The sequence below is a fragment of the Cervus canadensis genome, chromosome 6 (assembly GCF_019320065.1).
Source record: "Cervus canadensis isolate Bull #8, Minnesota chromosome 6, ASM1932006v1, whole genome shotgun sequence".
In the NCBI taxonomy this organism is placed as follows: Eukaryota; Metazoa; Chordata; class Mammalia; order Artiodactyla; family Cervidae; genus Cervus; species Cervus canadensis.
In genome coordinates, this window is record NC_057391.1 from 20,164,437 (window position 1) to 20,176,332 (window position 11,896).

Genomic DNA, 11,896 nt, shown 5'->3' on the forward strand with positions numbered 1-11,896 from the left:
GAGCGTCAGAGGCGGCACAACCCGCCAGCTCGCCCGCCCCAAGCTCCGGAACCAGCCGCCCAGGCCTCACGTTCCCTCGCCCGGGCTGGAATCTGTGTCAGCTCCAGAGACCCGGCCGGCCATCCCTGCGGAGGCCACGCCAAGCGAGCAGAGAGGCTCCGCGGAGGACCCCAGAAAGGCGGAGGGAGCGTGCTCCCTACCAAAGGAAAGACAGATGTGGGGCTGATGAAAGGGAAGCCGAGAGGCGCGGGGCTGGCGGGCGAGAGCGGGGGCGTGAAGGGGAGACGAAAGCTCCGGGGAGGGAGGGAACCAGACCACCTGGAGGTCCGCCGCGACGTCGGGCTGGAGCAGGAGGGGGAGAGGAGCCGGGAGGGGGCGCGCAATTTAGCCCGAGGGTCCTGAGCTGAAACTCAACACCCGCCTTTGGAGGGATCTTCCCCCTTTCTCCTCCGCCCCTTCCCTTCCCCTCCCTTTTCCCCTCCCTCCTTTCTCTTAATCCCCGGGACTGATCCCCGCGCCGGAGCCGAGAGGGCCCGAGGGGAGGAGAAAGGAGCTGCACCCAGGGGGCGCCGGGAGCCTGGGAAGGGGAGGGGAGGGGAGCCGCGAGCGGGGGGTGAGCCTGAAAGCCGCGCGCGACCCCCGGACCCTTTCCAGCGCTCTCAGTGGCCCCCCCAACCCCACTTCCAGGCGAGTCCGCAGGACCCTGGCCTCTGCGCCTCCTTAGCCTTCTTCTCTCTGCTCCTTCTTTTGCTTTGCGGCCTTTCTCTCCGTTCCCAGAGACACCCGGGCCGCCACCAGCCCTGGGGCGCTCAAAGGGGCCCCGCCAAGGGCGCGTGTAAGCGGGGCGGCGGGGGCCAGCGTCCTGGGCCAGGGGGCCGAGGGTGGGAGCGGGAGTACTGGCGCCGAGGGTTGGAGGGGGGCGCGTGGGAAAGGCCGTCCCGCCCCCTCGAGCCCGGTCCGCGTGCGCGTAGCGAGGCGCGGTCCCGGCGCCCCCAGACCCCCAGGCGCGCTGCGAGCAAGTGTGCGTGCTCGGGAGCCCGCCTTGGGGGCTTCGAGCGGTGGGGCAGAAAGCCGCCACTGGGGTGCTCCAGCCCAGCCGCCCTGCTCTCCGAGGCCTTTGGCTCCAGCCTGGCCTCCGCTGCCAAGTCGAGCGACTTTGAAGAGAGACGAACTTCTCGATTTTCACTACCCCCGCCCCCTCCCTCCCAGCGGAGCTGCGGCAGAGCCCCCGACGCCCGGATCTCAGCCCCGGGAGCACCGCTCTCCGGCGCGGCTCCGGGTGGAGAAGGTTGGCCCCTAAACTCGCTCGTCCAGCCCGACCGCCCCGGCGGCTTCTCCCTGCCCTCGGGGCCGTCCTGAGCGGCCCGGAGAGGCGTCGAGCGCAGCCCCAGCTCCCACCTCCTCGCCCGTCCTGGCACTGGAAGGGAGCTTTGGGCCCATGTGGACCCGGGGTGCCCCCGCGGCCTAGGACAGGCAGCTCCGGGGGGCCTGGCCCACCCTGCAGCCCTCGGGAGGCCGCGGGGACGGGGCAGAGCGCGCGCCCTTGGATGAGGTCCCGCAGCGACGCCCCGGCCCGCCCCGCTCCTCCTCCTGCCCGGCCAAGCTGCCTCCCATTTGGGGAGTTTTGTGGGTTTTCTTTCTCCTCCTCCAACCTCCGGGGAGGCCACGATTCAGGCGCCGCAGCCGGGGGCCGCCTCCATGGTGCGGGTCAGCCGCTGCTGAAGTCAGCGAAACCGAGCCTGGCCTGGAGCTGGCCACGAGGAAGGCCAAGGCCATGGCCATAGCCACGTCGGTGAGTCCAACCAGAGAGAGGAGGCTGACGGGCAGAGACCGCCACGGTCTGTCCTGCACTCCTGTCACTTTTATTTCTGCCTTCTCTTTGTCTCGCTCCTTCGTCCCTTGCTTCTTCAGGAGACTGTGTCCCCCTTCTGTCACGTTGGTTTCCCTTACCTCCTCTCGCCTCTCATCCCTAACTCCTACTGGGTCTGGCCTCCCCTTCTCTCCTCCCCTTCCCATTCTCCTCTCTTTCTTTCTGGAGGCTGCCCCTGGAAGGAGGGGAGGGGGCAAGCTTGAGTCCTATCTCCTCTTCTATGGGCGGGAACCGATGGCCACTGGAGGTTGGCAGGGGGTTGTGATTGGGAGGGCAGTAAAAGGTTGGAAGGGAGCTGAAAGAATGGAGGTGGCTCCAGGAAAACCGGAGGGCAAAAGGCCCAAGGAAGCCCTGCTCTAGAGGGGGGATGGAGGAAAGGAGGGGAAATAGCGTAAAAGATGGAGATCAGGCAGGGAGCAAGGGAAAATCGAGAGAGGAGGGGAGGTGATGTCAGCCAGCCTCTGGCCACTTTCCTGGGACTGGGGACAAAGGGAGGAGACAGCTGGCATGATGGGACAGTGGGAGGAGGCCTCCCAGGGAACGTGTGGCTCACTGCCACCCCTCTTTAAGGCGGCCACTCCCTCACAAGTCAGCTGGGCCCCTGAGGAGGGAGTAGAGCTGGGGTGGCCACACCCATCATCAATCAGTCTATCAGAGACTCTAGCCCAATTCCCGCAATTGCACGACCCGGAGGTTTGATCCCATTGGACAGAATTGAAATTGAACACAAGGAGGAGCTCTTCACAGCCCCGCCCCTGGTTTCTGAGTTGTACTCCTGTAGCCTGAATCCCAGCAACTATATCCCGTTTCTACCCTTCCTAGGCCCTAGGATGCCCAGGGAAATCGAGGCACCTGCTTTCTGGACCCCTCTAATGGGCATTCTGGGAAGGAGGATTGTGACGCTGGGAAGAGAAGCATGGCTCCTCACCTCCTCCCACACCCCTCGAGGATGAGTTAGGTTTTCACTCCTCAGACCAAACTCCTCTTAGCTTCTCAATCTATATGATGGTGAGAAGACCCTAGTTCAGAGCCAGAAGCGGGGAGGTGGGGGTACTCCGACATAAAGATGCTTCCTCAGGAACCAGCTAATCATCTTTGTAATCCCAGGAGGTAGATCTTTCTTTTTGCTTGGAAGGGGAAAGTGTTGGTATTTATGCTTGTGAAACATACAGGACCCTGATAACAGCTAATCTTCTTCGAGTATTTACTGGCCCTAAACTTTGTCTTGGTATGTCCCGGTTCTTTGATGCATTGTCTCATCCAGTACTCACAACAACTCTGAAGCTAGTACTGTTATTATCTGAAAGTGGATATTCAGCTATGGATATGGAATTCTACAAAGGAGGAACCTGAGGCTTGGCGAGGTTAAACAGACAGCCCAAAGTCAGCCAACTTGAAAGCAGCAGAGCCGGGACTCAAAACTCAGGTCTGTCTGGCTTAGAAACAGTGCTCTTAACTGCCTGCCTAGATCCAAAACACCAATTTCTAATTTACAGTTAGGAAAGTGCCAAGCTAACCAGGAATTTGTGTTATCTGGCTAGCATGTTTGCTTTCTGTGGCACAATTGCCTTTAGAAGCCAAAATATAATCAGAAAAGAGTTTGATGAATTTGGAATCAGGCAAGAAGTCAGTTTGTTGTTAATATCATCCAGCCATAAAGGTCTGGACAACGTCGCCACCTGAGGGAAAAATCAGTCAAGAGGAACATGGACTGTCCCTGGCTGAGCAGGCCATCCTTCGCCCAGTGTCTGTTGGCCAGATGCAGCCTACCTGATATCTTGGGCTTGAGAAGTTTCACCATGTTAGTCAATCCACATGGATTACCTGCTCAGTACTAACTACTCAATACCTAACTACCTGTTTTCTACCATCACTGTATAAGCCACTAGCAAACATGTCGGAAGTGGAATATATTTTGATAGTGTGAGTGGCTTAAGCCTGATTCTACCAAAGGACTTGGTGGAACCAGAGTCCAGTGATGAGTGACTGGCAAAGGGAACTTGGACATTGTGAAAACTTCCTATGAACTTAAATCATGTTTGAGCTATGGATCCTCTTTTTTTTTTTTTTTTTTTGACGTGTAGTTGATTTACAATGATGTGTTACTGCCCTACAGCAAAGTGATTCAGTTATACATATACACACATTCCTTTTTTAGTATTCTTTTCCACTATGGTTTATCATACAATATTGAATATAGTTCTCTGTGCTCTACCCTAGGACCTTGTTGTTTATCCATTCTGCATACAAAAACTTACATCTGCTAACCCCAACCTCCTATTCCATCCCTATCCCAACCCCTCCCCCTTGGCACCAGCAGTGTATTATTTACATCTGTCATTCTGTTTCTGTTGCACTGATAGGTTCACTTGTGGCATATTTTAGATTCCATGTATAAGTGATGTCGTGTGATGCTTGTCTTTCTCTTTCTGACTTCACTTAGTATGATCATCTCTAGTTGCATCCATGTTGCTGCAAATGGTGTTTATTCTTTCTCTTTATGGCTGAGTAATATTCCATTGTGTGTGTGTGTGTGTGTGCGTGTGTGTAGTTTATGGCTGAGTAGTATTCCATTGTAGTAGAATTCCATAGTATTACATTCCATTCCAATACTGAGTAGTGTTCCATGTGGATATATACACCACATCTTTATCCATTTATCTGTTAATGGACATTTAGGGTGTTTCCATGTCTTGACTATTATAAATAGTGCTGCGATGAAATTAGGGGTACATGTATCTTTTTGAATTATAATTTTGTCCAGATATGTGTCATAGGCCCTCTTGACTTTCCTACTGTTACTATACAAGGAGAAAAAAGTAGATTCTTTCTTCTTGGCCATGCCCCACAGCTCGCAGGATCTTGGGTTCCCTAAGCAGGAATGGAAAGTGGGCCATGGCAGTGAAAGTCTGGCATCCTAACCACTAGGCTACCAGGGAACTCCCCAAAAGTAGATCCTTATGCCTGTGGTTGTGAAAAAGAGAGTGCAGCCTCTGGAATCACACAGCCTGGAGTTCAAATCACGCTTCACCGGCTGTATGTCATTGGGCAACGTACCAAGCTCTCTGTTCCAATTTCCTTTCCAAACAGGGATAATGATGGCTCCTCCCTTATCAAGCTGAGGATTAAATGAGATGAGATGATTAGTGCAAACACTTGTTCAGTGTCTAGATATATAATTTGCACTTGGTGTCTGTGATTTACCTGAGCTTATAGTGTCCAGGTGGCACTAGTGGTAAAGAACCTACCTGCTGATGCAGGGGACACAAGAGATGCGGTTTCCATCCCTGGGTCAGGAAGATCCCCTGGAGGAGGGACTGGCAACCCACTCCAGTATTCTGGCCTGGAGAATCCCATGGACAGAGGAGCCTGGTGGGCTACAGTCCATAGGGTCACAAAGACTTGGACATTACTGAAGCGACTTAGCAGGCATAGCTCTCAAGGGCTTCCCAGATGGCACTAGTGCTAAAGAACCTGCCCGCCAATGCAGGAGACGTAAGAAACGCAGGTTTGATCCCTGGGTCAGGAAGATCCCCTAGAAGAGGGGATGGCAACCCATTCCAGTATTCTTGCCTGGAAAAGCCCATGGAAAGAGGAGACTGTCAGGCTATGGTCCATAGGGTTGCAAAGAGTTGGACACAACTCAAGTGACTTAGCACACATGCACATAACTCTCAAAGGAAAAAGCTTAGATATCCCCACCAGGAGAACTGGAAACAGGCTGATAAATCTTTGCTCTTGGTTGGTCCACTAGCCCCCTCTACACACACACACACACACACACACACACACACACACACACGAGCGTATATACTCCATGGTAACGTCAGCCTCTGCTATTAGAACCTTACTTGCTAAGACTGAGAACAAAACAATTGCTTTGGTTTCTGTTTTCTTCCCTGTTATGCCAAGGCACTGTCGGGGCTGGACTTCTCCCAGTCTCTCTCAGAATGAGGTATCTCTGCAGCTGCTTAATCTAACCTGCTTGTAGGGGATACTGACTGGGAAACAGGGAAGGTGAAGGAGATTCTATGGGAGACCTTTGCAAGATTTCCCTGTGTAATTCAACATATGTTCATGGAGGACTTACTCCAGGTCAAGCCTATTGTAGGGGCTAGGAATATAACAGTCCCTTTTCTCACAGGGCTAACAAGGGAAGAAATCTAGTTTTAAAAAGTAGACAAATAGTATGGGCTTCCCTTGTGGCCTAGCTGGTAAAGAATCCACCTGCAATGCAGGAGACCTGGGTTTGATCCCTGGATTGGGAAGATCCCCTGGAGAAGGGAATGGCTACCCACTCCAGTATTCTGGCCTGAGAATTCCATGGACTTTATTGTTCATGGGGTCGCAAACAGTCAGACATGACTGAGTGACTTTCACTTCACTTCACTTCAGACAAACAGTATAAACTATTGGGAAGGAAGTAATAGGTGGAGACAGACACAGAAGGATGTGGATAGAAGAGGGAGAAGGAGACATTATTTATTTTTTGGCCATGCCCTGCAGGATCTTAGTTCTCTGACCAGGGATTGAACCTGCGTTATCTGTATTGGGAGCACGGAATCTTAACCGCTGAACCACCAGGGGAGTCCCAGGAGAAGGAGACATTTAAGAACTGAAGGGGCTCCCTGGTGGCTCAGTGGTAAAGAATCTGCCCCCCAATGCAGGAGACTTGAGCTCAACTCCTGGTCTAGGAAGATCCCACACACCTCAGAGCAACTATTGAGCCTGTGCGCTAGAGCCTGGGAACCTCAGCTACTGAGACCATGTGCTGCAACTACTGAAGCCGATTCACATAGAGCCTGTGCTCTGCAATGACAGGAGCCACGGCAGTGAGTCCCACGCACCACAACTAGAGAGTAGCCCCTGCTCTCCGCAACTAGAGAAAAAAGCCTGTGCATCGATGAAGACCCTGCACAGTAAAAAATAAACAAAATTAAAAAGAAGAACTGAAGGATGAAAAGGTCTAATCAACAGAAGAGTCAGGGAAGGGTAAAAAAAGGGCCAAGGCCCCGAGGTGGGAAAGAGCTGGTCTAGATCAAAGAATAAATAGACGGGAAGAATGCCGGGAATGGCACTGAAGACAGGCCGGGCCCATCAGGAAGAGTTGAGTCAGGAGGTCAGATGTTCAGCTTGAGGAAACCGGGGAGCTCTGTATTTTGAGCAGGGGTAACATGACCTGATGATGTGTGTGAAGACCCCTCTTCCTGCTCCCACCTCACCCACCAGGCGCAGCTGGCCCGGGCGCTATACGACAACACAGCGGAGTCCCCGCAGGAGCTGTCCTTCCGCCGCGGGGACGTTCTGCGGGTACTGCAGGGGGAAGGCGCTGGTGGGCTGGATGGCTGGTGCCTCTGCTCCCTGCATGGCCAGCAGGGCATCGTGCCTGCCAACAGAGTGAAGCTCCTTCCGGCTGGCCCAGCACCCAAGCCTGGCCTCTCCCAGGTGCCCCCAACCCAGCCGGGCTCACCACATGCAGCCCCAGAGCATGGCAGTGAGGACCAGGAGGTGAGCACTGGAGCCCCCCAGCCCCGATCCTGGACAACCAGTTCCTCTCTGCTGGTGCAGGGGGACAGGAGGAGCCCTGAGACCCCGGCTCTGCACTGACTGCTGTTCAAATCCTGTCTGCCAAGTCTTTCTGGGCTCTTTCTCCATTGGAACAGGGAGGGGGTTGGAAGGTGTCTAAGCTCCTCCCAGGCGCACACTATCTGATGCCCTGCTCCCCACTCCACCTGACCCACCTGCCTGTCGATCCCCCAGTTGTACGTGGTGCCACCCCCAGCTCGACCCTGTCCTACCTCAAGACCTCCAACTGGACCCTGCCCACCCTCCCCTGACCCCATCTACAAGGTCCCCAGAGGTGGTGGGACCCAACTGGCTGCCCCTGGAGCTGCCTTGGAGGTGAGGGCTAGGGGTTCATGTGTCTGTTGGACAGGGGACAGATGGTTCTCAGAGATGGGTTAGAGGAGTGGGGGGCCCACTGCCAAGCCTGAGAGTGAGTAACTTCTTCCTCTGCAGGTCTACGACGTACCCCCCACTGCCCTCCGCGTTCCCTCCAATGGCCCCTATGACTCCCCAGCCTCCTTTGCCCGCCCTCTGGCTCAGGTTGCCCCCCAGTCCCTTGGAGAGGATGAAGAGCCCTATGATGTGCCTCTGGCCCCAAAGTCACCATCAGACCTGGAGCCAGATCTGGAGTGGGAGGGGGGCCGGGAGCCAGGGCCCCCCCTCTACGCTGCCCCCTCCAACCTGAAACGAGCATCAGCCCTGCTCAATCTGTACGAAGCACCAGAGGAACTGCTGGCAGACGGGGAAGTTGGGGGCGCTGACGAGGGCATCTATGACGTCCCCCTGCTGGGGCCAGAGACACCCTCTTCTCCAGAGCCCCTGGGAGCTTCGGCCTCCAGTGACCCGGACACCCTGGCCCTCCTTCTGGCCAGAAGCCCCCCGCCCCCACACAGGCCCCGGCTGCCCTCAGCCGAGAGTCTGTCCCGCCGCCCTCTGCCTGCCTTGCCTGTGCCGGAGGCCCCCAGCCCTTCCCCGGCTCCTTCTCCTGCTCCGGGCCGGAAGGGCAGCATCCAGGACAGGCCCCTGCCCCCACCCCCACCGTGCCTGCCTGGCTACGGGGGCCCCAAGGTGGGGGGGGATCCGGAGGGCAGGGAGGTGGAGGACCACCCGGCAGGATACCACAATGAGTATGAGGGCATCCCGGTGGCCGAGGAGTACGACTACGTCCACCTGAAGGTGAGCTCGCCTCAGTCAGCCCCCCAGAATGCCTGAAGGAGAACGGGGCTCAAGATCTGAGGTCCCCCCCCCAAAAAAAAGACCTGAGGTCCCAGAGGCAGACCCTGGCTTCCTCCATTCCCTCCTTCCCCTCTGCTGACCCTGCAGCCTGGGCCACATCATTTGTATCAGTACTGCAACCCAACCTGGGGTCCCCAAGCTCTCTGACCTGCCACTAGGGCTCTCCCAGACCCAGAGTCAGGAGGCTGCAGATCTGATGGGAGGAGAGACCTTCAGGAGGAAGTGGGAGTGGGGAGGAGCGGGAAGACCACAGGGGCTACCTTGCCCTGCTCCCCTTCCCCTGCACTGAGGCCCTTATACCCCACTGCAGGGCATGGATAAAGCTCAGGAAGCCAGGCCTCCAGATAAGGCCTCCCCAGGGGATCCCGAACAGCTGGAGAGGGGGCCGCCAGAGCAGCAGGTAACCCGGTGCGGTTGGTGCTAGAGAAGGGGGCAGGGGAGGAGGAGGAGGGACTAGGAAGAAGGGGTATTCTTAACTGAAGCATCAAGGGAAGTCTATTTAGGAGGGGGGTAAGAGTTCAATGAAACAGGACAGTTGGGGTAGAGAGGAGTTAGAATCCAGAAAGGAGCTGGAACTTAGAAAAGGATATCAGGAATTCAGAAAGAGAGGAAAGAATGTGTTGGAGAGGAGTCAGGAAACCAAGCAGTCAGGGGAACAGAGTTGGTGGGCCAGGTGACTTCTGAGGCTCCTTCCAACTGTGAATTCCTGGGTTCCTAAGAGACCCGGCTCTTAATTCCAGCTCCACCACTAAGAAGCCAGGGCCTCTGAAGCCGCCAGTTAATCTCTCTGGGCCTCAGGGAAATGAGACTCTCCTTGACTCATGGTCTAGAATGGTCCTAATCACCATAGCCGCTTCTGCTGCTGCAAAGTCATGTCCAACTCTTTGCGACCCCATAGACGGCAGCCCACCAGGCTCCCCTGTCCCTGGGATTCTCCAGGCAAGGATACTGGAGTGGATTGCCATTTCCTTCTCCAATGCAGGAAAGTGATAAGTGAAAGTGAAGTCGCTCAGTCGTGTCCGACTCTTAGCAACCCCATGGACTGCAGCCTACCAGGCTCCTCCATCCATGGGATTTTCCAGGCAAGAGTACTGGAGTGGGGTGCCATTGCCTTCTCCGAATCACCATAGCTACCATCTGTCAAGTTTGTACCAAGCACCAGATCCTGTGCTCAGTACGTTGCACCTGTCAGCACTCATCATAGGCATACTTAGCACTCATATGGTGCTTACAGTTTGCAGTGCTGTGTTCTCAGCTCTTTCTATGTACCCTATCAACGAATCTTCACTGCAGCCTTAGGAGGCAGAAAATACAAGAACTGCACTATCCAGTGTGGTAGTCACAGCCACATGCAGCTACTGATCCCCAAGTGTGACCAGTCTAAACGGAAATGCACTATAAATATAAAATGCACACCAGATTTTGCAGACTTAGTATGAAAAACAATTTCAATAATTTTTATACTGATTACAGTGTTGAAACTATAGCATTTTTAATTGTATGGAGTTAGAAAATATGTACATTTTTAATGTATGGAATTAGAAAATATGTACCAATTTCTTTGTAACTTTTCTAACGTGGCTACTTGGAAATTTGAAATAGCATGTGTGGTTGGCATTATGTTTACATTGGACAGTGTAGTGCTTGGCTCCCCACAGATAAAGGAGATAAAGGAACGATGAAGTTCAGAAACTTGTTTTTGAGGTTGTTTGAATCCAGATTTACCAGACATCAATTCTGGGCATCTTCCTGTCACTCACTAAGAGAATCTAAATTGTCTGATAGGCAAAGGCACAATCTAAGGGGGTCGAGCTCAGGGAGAAAGGAAGGCATGAGGAACAAAGGGAGGGAAGGAGAAAGGAAGTAAGAACGGAAGTGGCACTGGCCAAGCAGTCCCGCTGAACACTCTTCTCACCCTCAGGAGGCCCTGTCCCCCGGGGAGCCACTGGTTCTGCCCACTGGAGATCTACAGCTCCTGCACTTCTACGCCGGGCAGTGCCAGGGCCACTACTCAACACTGCAGGCGGCTGTGGCAGCCCTGATGTCCAGCACCCAGGCAAACCAGCCCCCGCGCCTCTTTGTGCCCCACGGCAAGCGGGTGCTGGTGGCTGCTCACCGCCTGGTGTTCGTTGGGGATACCCTGGGCCGCCTGGCAGCCTCTGCCCCTCTGCGAGCACAGGTCGGGGCCGCGGGCACAGCGCTGGGCCAGGCATTGCGGGCCACAGTGCTGGCCATCAAGGGGGCCGCCCTGGGCTACCCATCCAGCCCTGCAGCCCAAGAGATGGCGCAGTGCGTGGCGGACCTGGCGGGGCGGGCCCTGCAGTTCACCACTCTGCTCGCCAGCCTGGCCCCCTGAGCCCCTCGTCTCCACTCTGCCTTCACCTGCCTCCCAGAGCCACCCCAGTCCTCAGGTGGCTGGAGGGCTCTGTTTTCGGGTCTAGGAGACACTGAGGCATCTTTCCCCCTTACTGCCCTTTCCAGGCATCTCAGCCTCTCACTGAGGCCCCTCCTCCCCTACCCCACAGCTTTTTGTACGAGCCATTTTGTATAAATTATTTATATTTAATATTATTCCCTGCTTTGTCAGGGGCAGGCACCAGGCCCTCCAGGGACCTTCCTCCTCCCTCAGCCTGGGGTGGAGGTTCTTAGACTCTGCAAGGCCAACCCCCTCTGGAATCCTAACCCCACAGAGAGCCAAGTAGCTGAAACCTAGAGCTGCCAGGAGCCCCTTTTTTGTCCTGTGTCTAGGCTCTGGAACATCAGCGCCTCCCTGTTAGCTGAGAGCAAGGGCAAAACGTTGGCAGCCCAGAGTGGGAAGGTCTGGGAGAGGCCAGAGGACTCCTCCACACAGAAGCAGGAGAGCTGGGCCTCTGACATGGTGCACCTCAATAAATCGGGCTTTCTGGTTCCCCGACTCTGCTTCCTGGGAGCCTGGGGTGCAGGCCTGGCACCCTTGGCCAAACTGTTGGGACACACACTGTGGGCAGTCTGCCTTTAGGCTTTGTGGGGAAATTCTGCTGTTCCTCCAACTATTCATCTAGCAGGTTCTCAGCTCCCATGATGTGCCAGGCACAGTTCTGAAGGTCCATTGTGGGGGTGGGCTGGATATAAACAAGTCAGTTGAAACAAGTGAATAAAAAAAAAAGGAACCTGCCACAGAGTTGATGGTTGCTGGTAATGGAAATGAACAGGGTGATATGTGACTAAGTAGATGGGGAGAGGCCA

At 55.1% G+C, this 11,896-nt stretch overlaps 1 protein-coding gene across 2 annotated transcripts; it reads left to right on the top strand.

Moving 5' to 3' along the window:
• The first annotated feature begins 1,660 nt into the window (after positions 1-1,660).
• EFS (embryonal Fyn-associated substrate) lies at positions 1,661-11,831 on the top strand. 2 transcript variants are annotated; one of them, XM_043471146.1, is made up of 6 exons: positions 1,661-1,792; positions 7,100-7,378; positions 7,631-7,771; positions 7,889-8,611; positions 8,982-9,071; positions 10,593-11,831. In XM_043471146.1, exons 1-6 carry the CDS (start codon positions 1,775-1,777, stop codon positions 11,025-11,027), a joined length of 1,686 nt encoding a protein of 561 aa, XP_043327081.1. In that variant the 5' UTR covers positions 1,661-1,774; the 3' UTR covers positions 11,028-11,831. The 2 variants fall into 2 exon arrangements, with proteins under 2 accessions (XP_043327081.1, XP_043327082.1); XM_043471147.1 differs by lacking the exon at positions 7,631-7,771.
• The last annotated feature ends 65 nt before the right edge of the window (positions 11,832-11,896 follow it).